Source organism: Astyanax mexicanus, unplaced genomic scaffold (genome assembly GCF_023375975.1).
Source record: "Astyanax mexicanus isolate ESR-SI-001 unplaced genomic scaffold, AstMex3_surface scaffold_48, whole genome shotgun sequence".
NCBI lineage: Eukaryota > Metazoa > Chordata > Actinopteri > Characiformes > Acestrorhamphidae > Astyanax > Astyanax mexicanus.
This window is the reverse complement of record NW_026040058.1, coordinates 767,390-785,409: the sequence shown is the minus strand read 5'-3', so window position 1 is coordinate 785,409 and position 18,020 is coordinate 767,390. Positions and strand designations below refer to the sequence as shown.

At 37.0% G+C, this 18,020-nt stretch overlaps 1 protein-coding gene across 1 annotated transcript; it reads left to right on the top strand.

Annotated features, from left to right (window-relative positions):
• Positions 1-162: 162 nt before the first annotated feature.
• On the top strand, positions 163-8,000 carry LOC125797535 (hsp70-binding protein 1-like). Its single transcript, XM_049473969.1, has 8 exons — positions 163-434; positions 1,631-1,744; positions 1,902-2,112; positions 5,515-5,739; positions 6,599-6,754; positions 6,862-6,958; positions 7,259-7,370; positions 7,563-8,000. Exons 2-8 carry the CDS (start codon positions 1,631-1,633, stop codon positions 7,641-7,643), a joined length of 996 nt encoding a protein of 331 aa, XP_049329926.1. The 5' UTR covers positions 163-434; the 3' UTR covers positions 7,644-8,000.
• Positions 8,001-18,020: the final 10,020 nt, after the last annotated feature.

The following is an 18,020-nucleotide window of genomic DNA, read 5'->3' as shown; positions in this document are numbered from 1 at the left end:
TTTTTTAAAAAACGGGATTACTTGACCCCTGATCAGAAAGCTATGTATTTGCGTACGGGACACATTATACCGTTGGAAAGAGAAAACAGACTCCTATCTCGAAATCTATAGGAAGAGGGTTCTATGTTTAACATAATTACGGTATAAACGTCATCATAGAGCGCAGTTCGCTGTCTGTCATGCTGGTAAACTGCACGCGACGACTAGAGAGTTTGAGAACCTTCCAGTGCCTGATCTGCACTATATACAAACTCACACTCACTCACACACTCACTCACTCACACACTCTTATACACTCATTCATTAGAACACACTCACTCTTATACACACACTCTCCATCAGACTCTCTTAAACACTGTTACAAACTATCTGATCAGTAATCACGGAGTTACTGTCAGGAGAAACAGAAGAGCACTGAAAACACCTGCCCAGAGGTAAGTGAGTTATGTGTGTGTGTTGAACATTTATCTATCAGTATTACAATTGTATGTAAAGTTGTTTAACCCTGTACAGGTTCCTGTGCTGATGCTGATTGGTGGTAGTGGTACTTGTGCTGTTTAATGTTACTGTTAGCCGCACTGTTACTATTGCCGGTGTTCTGTCGAATTCTGCTACCTTGTCGAACCGTGCTGCCCCAATGTATATTTAACTGTAAAAATACAAAAGAAGCACTATTTTAGGGCATGTACCCAGTGATATTCCAGTAGATGTACGTTATTAGATTTGGATTGCATAATTCATTGTACCATGGCAAAGTTATAGTAAATATAGCTCATTACAAACTGCTTTTCTATTTATTTATGATAATAAGTGTAATTTTTAGTTTCCATTTACACTTGTGTGCAATGACAGTGCGTCCAGGTTGTTTAATGCACATAAACCCCCCTAAACCAGATTAATTATACATAAAACACGAGAAAGAATTAAATTGTGTAGGTCGGCGCATGCGCAGTACCTTTGGGAAGCATGTATCGATGGGTAGGAAAATTCGACAGAACACCCGGCGTTCTGTTATTGCCAATGTTAACTGTACTGTTAGCTGTACTGTTATTATTGTAGGTGTTCTGTTACTGCCAATGTTACTGTTAACTGAACTGTTAGCTGTACTGTTATTATTGTAGGTGTTCTGTTACTGCCAATGTTACTGTTAACTGTACCGTTAGCTGTACTGTTGTTGGTCCTGGTTTATGTACAACCGCTGATAATTATCATATCTGTGTTATGGTGGTAGTGGTATTAGTACAGTTTAGTGTTACTGTTGACTGTTTCTTTTATTTGTACTGTTACTGTTCCTGTTACTGTCAGTGTTACTTTTAGCGTTTTTCCTTTTATTATCCCTCTTCCTGTTTCTGTTTCTATTAATGACTGGCACTGTTACTGTTTGCTGCGCTGTGACTGGTACAGGCAATGTTGCTGATGTTGTTTCTGTTACTGTCAATGTAACTGTTACTCTACCCATTGTTGGTACAATTAGCTGTACTTTTATTGCCATTGTTATGGATACTGTACTGTACAGTGGTCATTAAACTTGACCTCCTCGACAGCTGGAAGTTTCTGTTGTAAATAATGAATTGTGCGTCTGCATCATTGAGGACCAATAATCAGTTATTGTTTATTTCTCTGGGTTTAGATGGCTCAAGGGAACAGAAGACACCAGCATAATTTACAGGGAGTTTTGCGATTGGCTGTTGATGCCGGCTCTGCCTCCGATGGCCCCACAGCCAGTGAGCCGATGTCCCAGGAGGTAAATGCATGATGGATTATTAATTTTAAAAAAAATAAACTAACGACACATTCTCTGTGATATTTTTTCTTCTAGTGTCCTAAAATAATGACTTTTTTATGTTAAATAATGAATTTATCCATTTTTTTCCTTTCTCTCTTTGTCTCTCTGTGCGCAGAGGTTGGAGTTTCTTCGTGGAGCGCTGGCAGAGGTGTGTAAAGGGCAGATGGATGAGGTGGAGCAAATGAAGCAGTGTGTATCTGTGCTGCTGCGGGATGATGGAGAGATGGGGGGAGAGGAAGGAGAGAAGGAAGAGGAGGAGGAGGATGAAAGAGAGGCTGTGCTGGATTTGCTGTCTGATCTATGTGAGAATCTGGATAATGCTAGAGGTACGTGTGTGTTTGATTGAGGCTATGTTAGGGCTGGACTCTGTGACAAGATATAATTTTTTTTTTAATTTTGGTTGATTTGAATAAGTTACAATTTATTATGATAGCTGTTTTTGTTTGTATATACTGTAATGCAGTTGTACCTTTTTAAAAAAGCAGTAAAAAAAAGTTGAAATTGGAATATAAATATTTTAAATATACTAAACAAATAAAACTTCTAAGTTCTGAATGCAAATGGCTCATTAATGTTTAGGTTCCTCCTGCTAAGAAAAAACATAACTGATGATAGTGAAATCAGCAAAAATGATTAAGGTAATGTCCATATACTGTACAAAAAGTTGATAATGTACAGCGGTGTGAACATTTGTGAAATAGTCTGTGAAATAGTGTTTGCCCCTGAGTTAAAACATAACTTGACTGTGGTTTATCACACCTAAATTCAATTTTTTTTATCTACGCCCATGCCTGATTACTGCCACACTTGTGTCCGACCATCTGTTTGTGACCTCAAGCTGAAACAGACCAGCAAGTCCCCCACTGATTGGCTGAAGGCTTTGAAGTGGCCTAGTCAAAGTCCTGACCTGAATCCTATTGAGTTGCTTAAAACCTCAAAAAAGGCAGTTCATGCTGGACAACTTTCGACAGCTCTGTGAAAGGCTCATTGCTCATTACAGCAAACACTTGATTGCAGTTATTGCTGCTAAGGGTGGACCAACCAGTTATTAGTTTTAGGGGGCTATTATTTTTTTTCACACAGGGCAATGAAGGTTTGGTTTTTTTCTCCCTTAAAAATGAAAAGTATTATTTAAAAAATGTATTTTTTGTGTTGTCTTTGGTTAATATTGAAATTAGTTTGATGACCTGAAACATTTAAGAGTGACACATGCAAAAAAAAAAAAATAATAAAGAAGAAAGAAAAAGGGAAGGAACGCTTTTTCACACCGCTGTATGTATTGCAATATGCCCCAAAATAATAAAAAACAGTTACACATGCCAGATGTCATTTTCAGAAGATCCTAGACTACTTCAATATGTTTTCATTTGTGCCTTATTCTGATCACTTGGCCAGTACCAAGTAAAATTAAACCTGGATGTCCTTAGCTAATTGTTTGTTAGTTTTTATTTATTAATACCAGTAATTGTATACACCAATGTTTATGTACAGTCATTGATAAATACGATCTGGCCAGAGGACTCTTATCTGTCTGTGCTTTGCCAAATAACCTTTAGAGGGGAGAATACTCACTGAAGAATCACTTCTGGGTTGGTTACACCACCAGAGGGAGCTCCAGGTTGAGTAATAATATACACCAAAATGAATGTATTCATATGGAGCATTTGAGCAAAATTATAGTTTATGAAGCTTTGATCATTTTTATACTGAAAATTTCATCAAGACAGAACAATAAAAGTTTCAGAACCGCATCCATAATTTTTAAAGCATTAGAACTCCAGTTATAAACCTTTAAAACTCAGAGCTCTGACTGTAACAACAGCATTAGCTCACCAACCAGTCAACTGTGCCTTTATTGCCTAAAACCTGTTTTCTTGGCTTTTTTAGCGAAATGTATTCTACTTCATTCTGCAAAAAATTAAAGGAATATCCTAATCAACTGGGTATTTACTATTTAAAAAATTCTCACAGTTTAGCTCCATTCACCCTCATTCATTTTGCACTCACTTGTCTGCACTCATTTTGCAGTGATTTAATGCTATAACAAGATTTCCCTAAACTGGCTCTGTCTTAGCCAGGTGAACCTGCATTATAAAGCCTAGAATATCAGGTTAGCCACAATGCTAACAGCCGGACTTGACAAGCTTGAGTGTTAGTTGCGATGCTAACTGTATGTCTCTGTATTTAGACAGAGTGCGTGAATATAATAAGTTTCAATGTTTAAAGGAGAGCAAAATGTTTGTAGTGTAACATGAAAAAATTACAAACTTTTGTTGAATAGCTCTCCCTTTGTTCACCCCCTTAGCTTTCTAAAATACAGTTCTTATAGCCAATGCTCCTAACACCCTCACGGTGCTTGCAATAGACATAGTGTTACCCATGAAAAATAAATCACTATTTTTACATCATTATGAGGAAAAAAGAGGCATGAATGGATGGCATTTAGGTTGACTTGGAATCAACTTTTTTTATTAAATCACCCGTTCTAAAGCATTAACAGCACAGTGAAACGATGACAAGTATTTCAGCTATGTGTAATCAATAGGTGCATTTTATGATTTCAAAGAAACAAAAAAAACCCAAGAAATTATTTTTTATTTTTCGTTGCCAGAAATAAAAGATACATAGTGTAAAAATTATTTACATTTCTTTCAATTATACACAAAACATAACATACAAAAAGGTGGACACAAAAGTACATTTCGATATTAAAAAATGAAGATTTCTTTTTTTAAATTTACAATAGCCTAAATAAAATTGGTTTAAAAAAAACATTGCTCTCTATATTGTCATAAAACTAGATATTTAACAAGATGATATAATTTATTTTTGTGTTTTATTTTACTATGCACTTATTGTATTAATTATTTATTAAGTACTTAACAACATGACCTGATTTTGTTTTTTACATTCATAAAATGTTTTTCTCTTTTTTTACTCGTTAACATTGAGTTTATAGTTTTTAAATTGTTTATCGTTTTTTTTTTTTTACTTGAGTTCCATAAACTAACTAATTAAAACCTTCACCCCCTTAATGAGTAAAGTAAGAAGACATTTTTCATGCAATATTCAATAATCCTTGAGAAAAAATAAATCTCAGATAGTTTAGCTAATTAACTTGTGCAAACTGACATCAGATCACAATCTTACCACAACCAAATCGCTCCAGAAAAAAAGAAATGGGAGGGGACGGGCCAGATTACTGTGCAAGCTGGGGTTAAACCTGGTAGCGTTAATAATTAGTGTTTTAAAAAAAAAATATTACTATAGGGATTTAAAAGTTGTGGCTGTACACCACTATTAAGTCTAGTACTATTTATAGTTTAGATCACATGGTTTGTTAAATCAGAGCTTAATGATGGTAAATCAGGTGAGCTGGTGATGGAATTGAACACAACCACTGGGGAGCTGGCTGGGCTGACCAGGAGAAATTTGGAACTGAGCTTTGTTCTTCACATTTGCTCACAACATCTCAACTACTTTTTTAGAATGTGTAGTTCTTCTTTCTTTTTACAGCAATTATGATTATTATTATCTGACCTAATGGGATCTAGAGTTTTAACAGTATGAGATCTATTACTGCTGCTTTATTACTGCTAAGAAAATCACTAAAACCTCTATATATTTGTATTGTATATAATGTGTGAACATATTGCTCAGCAACAATATTTCAGTAGTATATTTGCTTACTGTGTGTGTGTGTGTGTGTGTGTGTGTGTGTTTTTCAGACCTGATGAAGATGGGCGGTTTGGAGGTGTGTCTATCGCGGTGTTTGTGTCACTCTGAGGCGGGGGTGCGCTGGAGAGCAGCTCAGCTCATTGCCAGCTGTGCCCAGAACATGCCCGAGGTACAGGAGTACCTACTTCAGCAGGGGGCGCTACACACACTGCTGCAGCTAACTGACCACGACACAAATCCCACCGTTCGCGTTAAAGCACTCTACGCTGTGTCCTGTAAGTCAAGAGTATGTGTGTGGGTGCATGTCTGTTTTGTCTAGTGGTGGGCAATATGGCTCTATAATAATATCAACTCTGTAATAATACAAACATTATAAGGGCTTTTTACGATAAACAATATTGGCAATATAAGTTTAAGAATATAGTACTGCAACAAAATTAATGTTATCACTCAAACACTCATTAATCATTAACCGCTTAATCCTTTTCGGGTCGCGGGGGAGCCAGAGCCACTACTGGCAGTCATTGGGCACAATACACTCTGGACTCTTTGCGGAGAGAGTGCACAGTTGTAGCGCAGAAAAACTGGGCAAAGAGTCTAAAAGTTGCTGTAATTAAGGAGTTTAATATTAAAAGACATCATGAAAGTAAACATCAATTTGAAAAATCTTAGTTTACACAACACTGTATAAGATGGTGTAAAATGGGGTGTAAATGAAAAGAATCAGGAAAATGTATTATTTAAAGTGGTATATTTCATTATTTGTTGTATTACAGAGTCTGTGGCCCGTGACTTCAAATATATTTCTTCTTCCGGCCCCCAACCAAAAAAGTTTGAACACCCCTCATTTAGTGCATCTATATAAATTGCAAACAATTAGACAAAAATACCCTTAAAACTTCACACTATATAGCAAATTAAATACAATATAGTCAGCTTTAAAGATTGAATACTGTTATCAAAGTATGGATTTTTAATTATTGTTAATGATGTGTTATGGCACATTTCTATTATCATCAACAATGTTAATTAAGCTTAATTGTAAGTTAATTGTCATGTTTAATGATGTTGGATTTATCTGTATGAATATGAAAATAATACAGTATATTGATATGCGAGCGTGATCTCTTTCAGGCTTGGTCCGGGAGCAGGAAGTGGGTCTGCGGGAGTTCTTATCTCGGGATGGTTTCTCAGTGCTGATGAGGGGGATGCAGGCAGAGAGCGAGAAACTCCGAACCAAATCTGCCTTCCTGCTCCTCAACCTTCTCACCAGCAACCCTGAACACAAAGGTAGAAATTTAATTTAATTATTTAATAAAGTTCCCCATATTCCCTTCCTTATTACTCTCTCTCTCTCTCTCTCTCTCTCTCTCTCTCTCTCTCTCTCTCTCTCTCAGAGACAGTGCTGTGTATGGGAATGGTACAGCAGTTAGTTGCAGTGCTTCGCTCTCCTCACTCTGCAGTGCATGAACATGTCGTTGGCGTCCTCTGTTGGTGAGTAAAGTTACTGCGTCTGCCCTCTCCCTGACCCTCTATGCTCTGTACTTTCCTTAAGGCTGCAACTTAAGGTTATTTCCAGAAGCAATTCATTTAGTGTGAATCATACAATAATTATAAAGCTCTGAAATATAGTAGTATTACATTAATATTAGTATTAATTAGCTTTTAAACATTGCACAAATAGTACAGCACACTTACGTAAAGAAAAATGCATAATAATAATGTTTATTCAATAAATACAAGTGTGTGTGTTTGTGTGTGTGTGTCTCTTTGTGTGTGTGTGTCTGTCTATAGTTTAGTGGAAGAGTCGGAGCGTGGTGTATCAGATTGTACAGATCCCTCTCTGGGGCTGGAAGAGCTACTAAACCAGAAAGTCAAGGAACTAAAGGGGCGAGAGGAGAGCCAGGTACACTCAGCCATATCCTTTTTTTACTATGTTTTTTTGATCTAATGGACAGGACAGTTTTTACTCAGATAAACCTTATTTATCTCAAGAAACCAAATTAAACCTAATATGGTAATATTTCTGACAACAGTGTATATTTAATAATTGTATTTAATGAATGCAATATATACATATGACTCTCTCAATCTGCAGGAGGAGCTTGAGTTTTGTGAACGCTTGCGTGCGGCTTGTTTCCGGCGGCAACCACAGGAGGATGGCGGGATGGACCGCTGAGGGGTTCAGAAGACTGGTGATGACCCTGCTGTGCAGTGATTGGTCAAGATGAACGTCGGGTAGCCGTGGAGAGAGAGAGATAAAGAGAGAGAGAGAATATAAACGTGTTACTCATTAAACACACCTGCAGCTTTCTTAGCTGATTGTACAGAGACATGTTTACAGTCAGATTCATGTTTTTGTGTAAATATATATAAACACAGTACAAACCCGTACACCCATATTTCTGTGGAAGGGTTTAAATGACATCAGGAGTCATGTCAGTTTGTAGACATACAGTAAAGCAGTATGAATTAGCTTTTACTCCTCTGTACTCCTCTACGGTAAATTAAACAATAAAGATGAATTGTTTTCTAATTTTCACATAGATTGAGTTTTTGATGTGTCTGTATTCTTATTTTTCTTTTCTCAAATTTGGTCAGAGTTTGAATAAAATCATGTCTGGAAGGGATTAGTTTGAATCTGTCTCTACTTTTTTTTTATGAGCAGAGCTGACTATTTAACTGGCCCATATGTTTATCAAATCAGCATAATGTGGGAGAGGACATTTCAGTAAATTTTTCAGACACAGCGACTAATCTGTTAATTAGTTGACAATTATTTGTGCAATGCCCTTCATAACTGCTTCCTGTGGGTGTGGCTCCAGTTCAAAAGCATGTTTTACCCCACCTGTTCAAGTCTGCACACCTGTTAACATTACTCTGTTGCAATGAAAAAAGAATATGAAACTAAACCCTAATAACCTAATCAAATATAGATACATTTGTAATATTAACATAATCGTAATAAGCATTAAATAAATACATTAAGTAATAGCAAATAAAGTGCAATTGTACACTGCCTGGCCAAAGCAAAGTCACAACTCTAAAATTTAGATGGACCTTTAGTTTTTATTGTGGCAGGCATTTGCTGTGGCATTATTTTGAATAGCTTCTGCAATGTCAAGATTTATTTCAATCCAGTGTTGCATTAATTTTTAACCAAGATCTTGTATTGATGATGGTAGAGTCTGACTGCCGCACAAAGCTTTCTCCAGCACATACCAAAGATTCTCAATAAGGTTAAGATCTGGACTCTGTGGTGAACAATCAATGTGTGAAAATGCCCCTGCCATCAATGAAAAAAAAAATACCCTGATGGTTGAAAGTTTTCCCAATCACCAAAACTCATGTGACATTAATAAGAGTGTGTATAGTTTTGTTGTACTTACCAAGTCGTCCTTCCTCTACAACTGCTGGGGGTCCACATGGGTCCAATCTTGAAGTGATGCCTGTTTTAACCCCACCGGCAGTATCCACTGGTGGGGAGAAAAGAGGGCACTTTTCTCAGGGAAACCTGTACAAATCAAAAGAAATATACATGAATAGATTATACAGCTTGGCCAATCATAATAATACTAACCAGTAATATTTCAGAAGAAATATTTCAGAAGAAGCCTCTTCTGCAGTCTGTACACAAAAAAGCCCGCAAACAGTTTGCTGAGGACATGGATTACTGGAACCATCTCCTAATTGGGGAGTTACATTTCATTGAGGGACACATGAACTCCAATATATACAGTGAAATACTGAAGCAGAGCATGATCCCCTCCCTCCAGAAACTGGGTCGCAGTTCCAGCATGATAATGACCCCAAACACACCTCTAAGATGACCACTGCTTTATTGAAGAGGCTGAAGGTAAAGCATGTCTCCAGACCTAAACCCAATATAACATCTTTGGGGCATCCTTAAGCAAAAGCTGGAGGAGCACAAAGTCTTGAATATCTGCAGCTCTGTGATGTCCTCATGGAGGAGTGGGAACACTCCTTCCTCACTCTAAAACATGGTGGTGGCAGCATCATGCTGTTAAGATTCTTTTCTTCAGCAGGGACAGAGAAGCTGGTCAGAGTTAATGGGAAAATGGGTAGATTTTTACACAGAACAATCCTGGAAGAAAACCTGTTGAAGGCAACAAAAGACTTGAAGCTGGGAAGGTGATTCAACAAGACAATGACCCTAAACATACAGCCAGAGCTACAGTGGAATGATATAGATCAAAGAATTTGATAATGTGTTAGAATGACCCAGTCTTTAATCGCATTGAGCTTCTGGGGAAATTGAATGAAAATGAAATTGCTGATCACAGATGCTCTTCATCCAACCTGACTGAGCTTGAGCTGTTTTATATCAGTTTTGCTGTTTTATATATTTGTCTATCACTTAAAATCTCAACAAAGTTTGTGGTTGTCAGGTGACAAAATGTGGAAAAGATCCAGGGGTTATGAATACTTTTGCAAGTCACTGCAGAAATGTGAGATCTAAATGTGAGAAATCTACATTGTCAACAGCAGCCTGACCTAATAAACACTGCCTCACCGAGCTCCACAATAAAACCATATTTCTATAAAAACTGACTTCAAAAAATTCACACAAATCTCCTTTAATTCACCCTGAGACCGTCTCTCAACATCAACATATATTGTCTAACACCCTTCCTCATTCCTTTCTCAGCAGACACCTCACTTTATGCATATTCCGTGTGTATCACGTTCAGTTTCCCCTACAAGGGTTCAGTGAATGTAATCTGTCAGTCTGTTTATTGCTCATCTTATGGTTTCTGTCACTTCTCATAGCTTTTAAATCCACCCAGCAATGTTAAATTATGCTTAATGAACTATTGTACCAAACATAATGTTAAAGTCACACCCACACCCTCAAGACATTTCACATCACCCCAGATTTTAGCAGTCAATCAGAAGTTCTTACACCCTAACTAGACAGTGTTGCAGCAGGGGCTCTTTCTAGTGAACAGGATATGATTATCCTATGATGTGGTGCCCTATAGGTGCCCTTACAATGGGATAAAGTATGTTTGATGGTGAAATACAAAGTAAATTGTAGACCAGAATGGCAAAAAAAGTTTAAAAACTCATTCCCATTAACACTTGTATCTATTCTATTCATAAATGTTAGAATGTACAGGCCTCATGTTATGCAGTAGGTGCTTTTCAAACAGAGTACAGACACCAACCAGCAGCTTCACCTGCAGATTGTTTCCTCATATATTTTTAGAGAAACAGGTTTGCAAATAATATGCATGAAGCTTCACTTTTTATTCCTCCCATTGTGCATTGTGTACTCCTGGATGCCAAATGAGGAACTGTTCTATCACATTACCATCATCATGACATTAGTAGAACTGTAGAGTATGAAGGCTATCACTGAAGCATAATGCTAACAGAGTCACATGTTTATTTTGAAACACCCTGAATCTTACTGAAGCATTCCTTTCTAGTCAAATACACTCCGATACGCAAAACACAATCGTGGGCACAGGCCACTTATCCAACTGGTGTAAGTACACTCTAAAAAACAGAGGTACGATATGAGTACCTTTTTTGTACTCAGAGGTACAATCTTCATAATTGTACCCTCAAAGGTACAATACTGGTCTTCACAGGATCAGATTTGTTCCCTCTGAAGTACAAAGCAGTTTCTAACAGCAATAAGTACAAATGTGTACCATTTAACCAGCCAAAAGGTACATTCAGTATTCTGTATCACTGTATTAATAAACAATATATATTTTAATTACACATTTTTTATTTGAAAGCCAGACAATTTTGAATCATCAAGTTTTTGAGCCATATTCAGTGGATGATAATGTTTATAATCTTTATAATCTTTACTGGCACCATTGGATGTTATTAGCATATGGCTTCTTATTAAATTGTTTTGTTTTAACCTGCTTTAGTGGACTGCAGCACAGTAAACTTCACAGACTGTGATTTTTGGAAGTGTTCTTGAGTCCATGCAGTAGTATTTAGTACTGGCCCTGAGGGCCCAAAGATCACCAGCATACAATACTGACATCTGGCCTTGTCCCTTCTACACAGGAATTTCTCTAGATTCTCTGCATCTTTTAATAATATTATGAGCTGTTGTTGGTTTTCTGATTTTTTCCCCACAATTGTTAGACACAGATTATTTTGCAGAATGATGAATCTCTGTCCATCTTGGTTTCTGGGAGACTCTACTTCTCTAGTATACCCTTTTTTAATTGTCATGAAATTTAGCAAATTGCTCCAATAGCAGCTGTTTCTTTTAGTACCACGTACTTTTCCAGTCTGGTAAAATGTTTCACTTTCAACTTTTTCTGATATATGTTCTACGTTCTATCGTCAATAAAATATGGGCCTATGAGAGTACCTTGCATACTGTTTTTATATGCATTTGAATAGAATTGAGGTTGTGCTTTGTTAAAGTGAGTCATTACTCATTGACTTTACATTGACTGGATTGCTCAGACTTAACTTTGTTATTCATGCAAATTTCTTACTAGAGAGAGAGGGGGAGAAAAGTAGTACATATCTCCAGTATATACATATACACCAGTGGCGATTGCTCTAAGACTGTCGGGAAGCCCAGCTTCCTCTAATATGTAAAAAAAAAAGTGATTAAATATATACTATTGTGTGTACATGTCACTGATTATGCGCTACACCGCGCTAAACTTAGTTCAGAATCAGCTTCTTATCACTGGTAACGCCGCGGCTTTCCTCTCACTCATTCCTGCAGCTTCACAGCGCTGCTTTAAACAGTGCACAGACTTCAATAGCGGAGCAAAGCGCTCGGCGAAACAAGAAGAGTCATTGGATAAATGCTGGGCTTTGTCCCGCCCATCGGACGCTCAGCGTCTCTGGGGGTCTATGGAGCAGTGGGCTGGCATGGGCTTCTGCATGATGATTGGATGACCTGTCTGAGGCGGAGTCCCTTTTTGATTGACAGCGAAATGAGCCAATCAGCGATCTTTGGGTGTAAACATGTGCGCTGGGAGCATTTTAATTCTGTTCTGAGTTGAACCGGAGACTTTCCTAATCCTTATAGCGGCATTTTCTTTATTAAAAACTTCTATCACTCTTTCTGACTTCTATCACTCTTTTCTATCGCAGTTTCTGTCCAGCGGGTGCTGCTCAGCCCTTCACAAAGCACTCACAGATGGACACACTTCACACTAGCCTCGCTCCAGTGCAAGCTGCACATTACATTACATTACATTACATTACATTTCATTTGGCAGACGCTTTTGTCCAAAGCGACTTACAATAATGAAGTACAAAGTACTAGGAATTAAGATAACCCATTTTTAGATAGGGCTTAAAGGAGGTCAAAGGGAAATAAAGGGATAGAGGAGTGAAGGAGGGGAAGAAGGAAATGAGGTTAGAAGTAGTTAGTGTGTTAGAGGTGTTAAGAGAGTAAGTGCTCTTTGAAGAGCTCTGTCTTCAGGAGTTTATTAAAGATAGCGAGAGATTCTCCTGATCTGGTAGTGGAAGGTAGTTTGTTCCACCATTGGGAAACTCTGTATGAGAACAGTCTGGATTGTTTTGTGTGAGTGTTTGGCAAAGTGAGGCGACGTTCATTGTCTGACATCACATAATGTCAGACAGTTTTAATGTTGTGGACGGATTTTGGTGAAGCCATTTGATAGTCTTCCTTACAAAGAAAAACTTAGAGTTAAACAGGAGGGCAGATCAACTGCTCAGATTAAAAGGTGGGGAAAAGTAACAGGTATTTTCAGCTTTTCTGGTGTGATAAAGTGAGCTGGCTGACTGGAAGTGCTGTAACAAATAAAATGTACTGATGGCCATTCCTCTTGATGAAACCATCTCAGGACATAAATTAACAGGGACCAGTAGTAAGTATTGTGTTATCATTAAAAATAATTACAAATAATAAAGGGATTATTCAAGGAAATTAAAACTGTTCAAAAAGGAACTAAATTTACCTGCATTTTATTCCTTTACCAACTTTAAAGATTTTGCGAAATGTATTTTTTAATGATCATTTTATGTTTATTCATGTCATAGCGTCTTTTTTTTACATAATTGTTCAATGTAAAGAATGGGTACCTTTTTTGTGTAGTGAAAACTTAAAAATAATGCCTTTTGTTTACAAAAAAAAAACATCTCAGGGAGAGTAGAATTTACATATAAATAAAACGACATATGTTAAGATGTAGGCCGAAATTGAGCTTCCCCTCCTTGAAAGACCAGCATCCGCCACTGATATACACTACTCCCCCAAGTGGTTCACATGTCTGTTTTTTATGTGTTTGAACAGTTAAAAGAGCTGTTTATTCAGTGTACGTTCTCAGGCAAATCATCAGTCAGCCTGGAAACCAAAAAAAGGCCTTTCCAGCAGAACCCATCAAATAACCATTATCATCGTTACCTTCCTGCAGGAGCCCTAAAAGCCATAACCCATTACCCGTTACACCCACCCTCTACACAGCTTCTTCTGCCTGCTGCCATCAGGGTGAAGAAGGCTGAGTCTTGGGCCTAGGACCAGCAGACTGAGGGACAGCTCCATCCATCAGCCTGTGAGGATGCTGAACTTATTCCCTGCTCGACTCCCCATCCCAATCCTGCCCCCAGTGCACACTCACTCAACATCAACACTGACTATTCAGACAATAAATAGCGCCGAATGTCGACACTTAATTTCAGATTTGGGTTTTGCCTGTGCAGACTGTGCATTTATAGTTATAGGAGTAACCAACATGAAAACCGCAGAGCAGCCTTTGGGTAAAAACAAGTAGCTGTGAAGCTGAGAGAAGATGGAGAATCAATCAGAGTCATTGCTTAATGATTGTTCATAGCCAATATTATCATAAGCAAATATTAGGAGAATATGATTTTAAGATGGCCTGTTAACACAGGCATCAATTGATGCATGCATCAATTATGTTCAAAGTTTAAACATTAGTGAGCTTTCGATTTTTATTCATTCTGTTTTTTCCATGTATAGTTTTAAGTTACAGACTTTCAGCTGTTTTCACACTAGAATGTGGATAATTTGCTGCTGCGCTTTAAACATATTGGGCCCTATCATACACGCCGTGCAAGACATGTAGCGTGTAGCGTGGCCATCATACACCCTGTAAACAGTCCATTTTTATGCCTTGCGCGTCCTTAAAATAGCAATGGACTTTTGGAATATATTAACGCCGATGGGCGTGGTGGTCTGGAATTGAGGCGTGTTTCTATCTTGGCGGCGGAAAAACGAATTGCGCGATTGATCCCCTGAAAGGACGTCTAAATTCAACGGTCAGTAGGGCGCACCCAAAACGAACTCACGATCGCCCTCTGCCCTGCGCTCCAAAATACCCCATACCATCAATTCCTTACCACAGAAAAATACACCATACCCTCAGCCTTCAGCAATCAACTATAAAAATAAAATATGCTTAAAAATCTGCACAGTAACTATAATTTATTATTAGTTATATTTATTTCTGTCAGGATTTATATTTATGTTCAGTACACAGACTTAATAACTGTAACTTACAGTTTTTCTCAATTGGTTTGGCTCATTTTTTGAAACTGAGATGACATTCCTATAACTATAAGGTAAATTAGCCAAACAGACTTACAATTCTTCACAACACTTCAGATAACCAGCAAAATGTCATATGTCTCCCAAAACGTTCATTCTTGCTTCAAAATGAAGTCCCTCTCCCATATAAATAGTCAGTCCCATAAAAATGGCATACATCCTTCTCAATTGCTTTGGCACATTTTCATTCATTTTGTCCTCCTGTCAAAATAAACTGAACGGTGCAGCACAACTACATGGATCCTCATCACATGCTCATATCACTCCAAAAACAGTTCACCCATGTGTCAAAACTAATTTCCTTTCTTCCCACAATTCTCTGTGCACATACAGATGGAAGAGAAACATTCTGGTGAAGGCCATTGGATTGGACAGTAGTCACTAGGGGGGGAAGTGGGTAAACTAACTTTAAAATTTGCCTTGGAAAAGCGTGCTAATAACGTTAAAAAAAATTTAATGGTTGCCCCTGGCGCAAACCATATATGTAAGGCTGCAGGCCGGAGCCTCAGTTGGCGTGTGTAAAAGGATCATATGTCAATCGCTTTTTGACTGCAGCCAATCAGATACTAGACTTTCGTTGTCAATAATTTTTATCAGTCAATCATCAGCCAGAGTTAGCTGTCCATCATTCTGTACTGCAGCCAATGGCGTTTACGTTCCTTTCTACAGGGGTTTTGCCATCCTCTCTTACCGGGGTTTGATATAGCGGAAAAGCGAAATGTCAGTAAGTTGGGATTTTACAGCTTTATTTTAAGCATAATTTAAACAGGGACTAAGAGGTTATTTAGACAGAAACTCTTCTAGAACAGTAACTTATATTTATCATGTGTGGAGTCAGTACCACTATAACTTGGTAGCAAGGTTAGCTTAGCTATTCTTTGGAGCTGGTCTGTGGGTTGACTATGACTTTTTTTCCTTATTAAGAATGAAGTATGGAACACTTTTATGAAAGTTTAATCAAAATTGGTAATGTAGTTTTTTGGTTCTGTGTCAAAATGTAACTGTCCACTATAGTGGATGTCACGTACCAATGGTAACATTTAGATTATAAGGACATTGAGTGAATTTGCTAAATTAGCTCTAATTATTGTTATTTATATATTAATATATTATTAATATTATAATACTGTTATAGATATTTTATTATTATTATTATTATATTATTGTAGTATTATTATACATATTATATGTATATATGTATTAGTATTATGTATTATTATGGAAATATTATTAGAAACTAATGTGTTAATTGTAAGTATGCTATAATTTATATTAATTATGATATATTCCATCATAACAATATAACAATAGTAAACTACTGGTAAAAAATAGGGTAAAATAAGGGTAACATTTAGATTAAACATCATAAAGAAATTTCTCCAACTGCTTGTCTGAGCAATGAGAAGTATTTATTCAATTCTTTTTTAAATTACGTATATATGCTAATTTCCTATTTTATGTCTGCACATCTCCACAATGGGACAGGCTGGATTTTATTTTTTTATTACTTAGTATATTTTAAAGTTTAGGGGAGCCAATAAAACAATATGGTGCACAAAACAATCTTTATTGGCTGCCCTAAACTTTAAAATACTTTTCTAGTTGTAAAAGTGTGTGTGTTTGTGTGTGTGTGTGAGTGAGTGTATGTATGCAAGCATATTCAGTTCTGTTGCATTGTTATCCAATGCATGAGTTTAATAAGCTATTTTCTTTAAATTTGCTGATGCGACCAGACCCTTGATACTTTTATACATTGAAGCTTTTGTATATGAATAGTTCCCATGATATATTGCTTCTTTGAGCTATAAACATAAAATAGAACATGTTCTACTAAATTGCATTTTATCCCGTTAGTGTATGGTGTCCACTACAGTGGACAGTCGTGTATCTCCGACAGAATAAATAATAATAATAATAAAAAAAAACTTACTATGTGTTTTAAGTCTTTCTTGTGAGTAAAAAAAAAAACATAGAAAAAAATCTCATATTTGGATTCACCTATGTATATAGGTCAAGAGTCAATGAGAGTTTACCAAACAAATTTTGTTATCCAATAATTAGTGCTAAAGGTATTCAAATCAATAAAACTTATTTAAAACAAATTTATGCACCTCCCTTATTTATTTAAATAATTATTAAACACCTTCTGTAAATCGTATAAACTTTATTTCACTTCTTAAAAACCACTGTGTTCGTCTCCTATATGATACATTTACCTGAAATTGCTGATATGATTAACCATTGATTAATAAAGGAAAATCCTGAAAGTTTTCAGGGGTGCCTAAACTTTTCTCATACCACTGTATAGTGTTGTCCTAATAAAACATATAATAAAACAACTGCAAATATGTGAGGAGTGAAACGACTTTTGTTGGATGCTATAACTCCACTGATAAGACACTTCTGAAGGCCAGCTTTATTGTCTCACATTTCGTTTATTGCTCACAAACAGGACCAAAGTTCAGCAGTCAGGATGTTTATCAGCTTTCTATGCTGTAAGAGCTAAGTCTCTGGCTGTAGGAAGGTGTACACCACACACACCCTCACACACAGACACACACCCATCTACACACCCATCCACACACACACACACTCATCCACACACACACACACATACACACACACAAACACACAGCAGTGCTGTGATGGGTTTGTATTTCATTCTTTAGAGCAGGTGCTTTGTTTAGTCAAATAGAAGTTATTAAAAGGCTTATGGTTTCAGGTCTTGCACTGGTTCGTCTGTGTTTGCTGAATATTGCAGAGTATTACTGTTTATACTATTATTAATTTAATAATTTACAGGTTAATAATACTCAGCTAAAATGAATGAGCGGAGATTGAGTCATCACCTTGGTAAGAAATATCTGGCATGCAAGATCTTTAGTCTTTCTGTTGATGGATGAGATAGAGGGGGGGTGGGAGGGTAAACTGTGAACAGTTGAGCTGCATCCTGTAACTTTACACATTCAAAGTGGCAGCTGTTGGTGTTCTAGCTAAGGAATC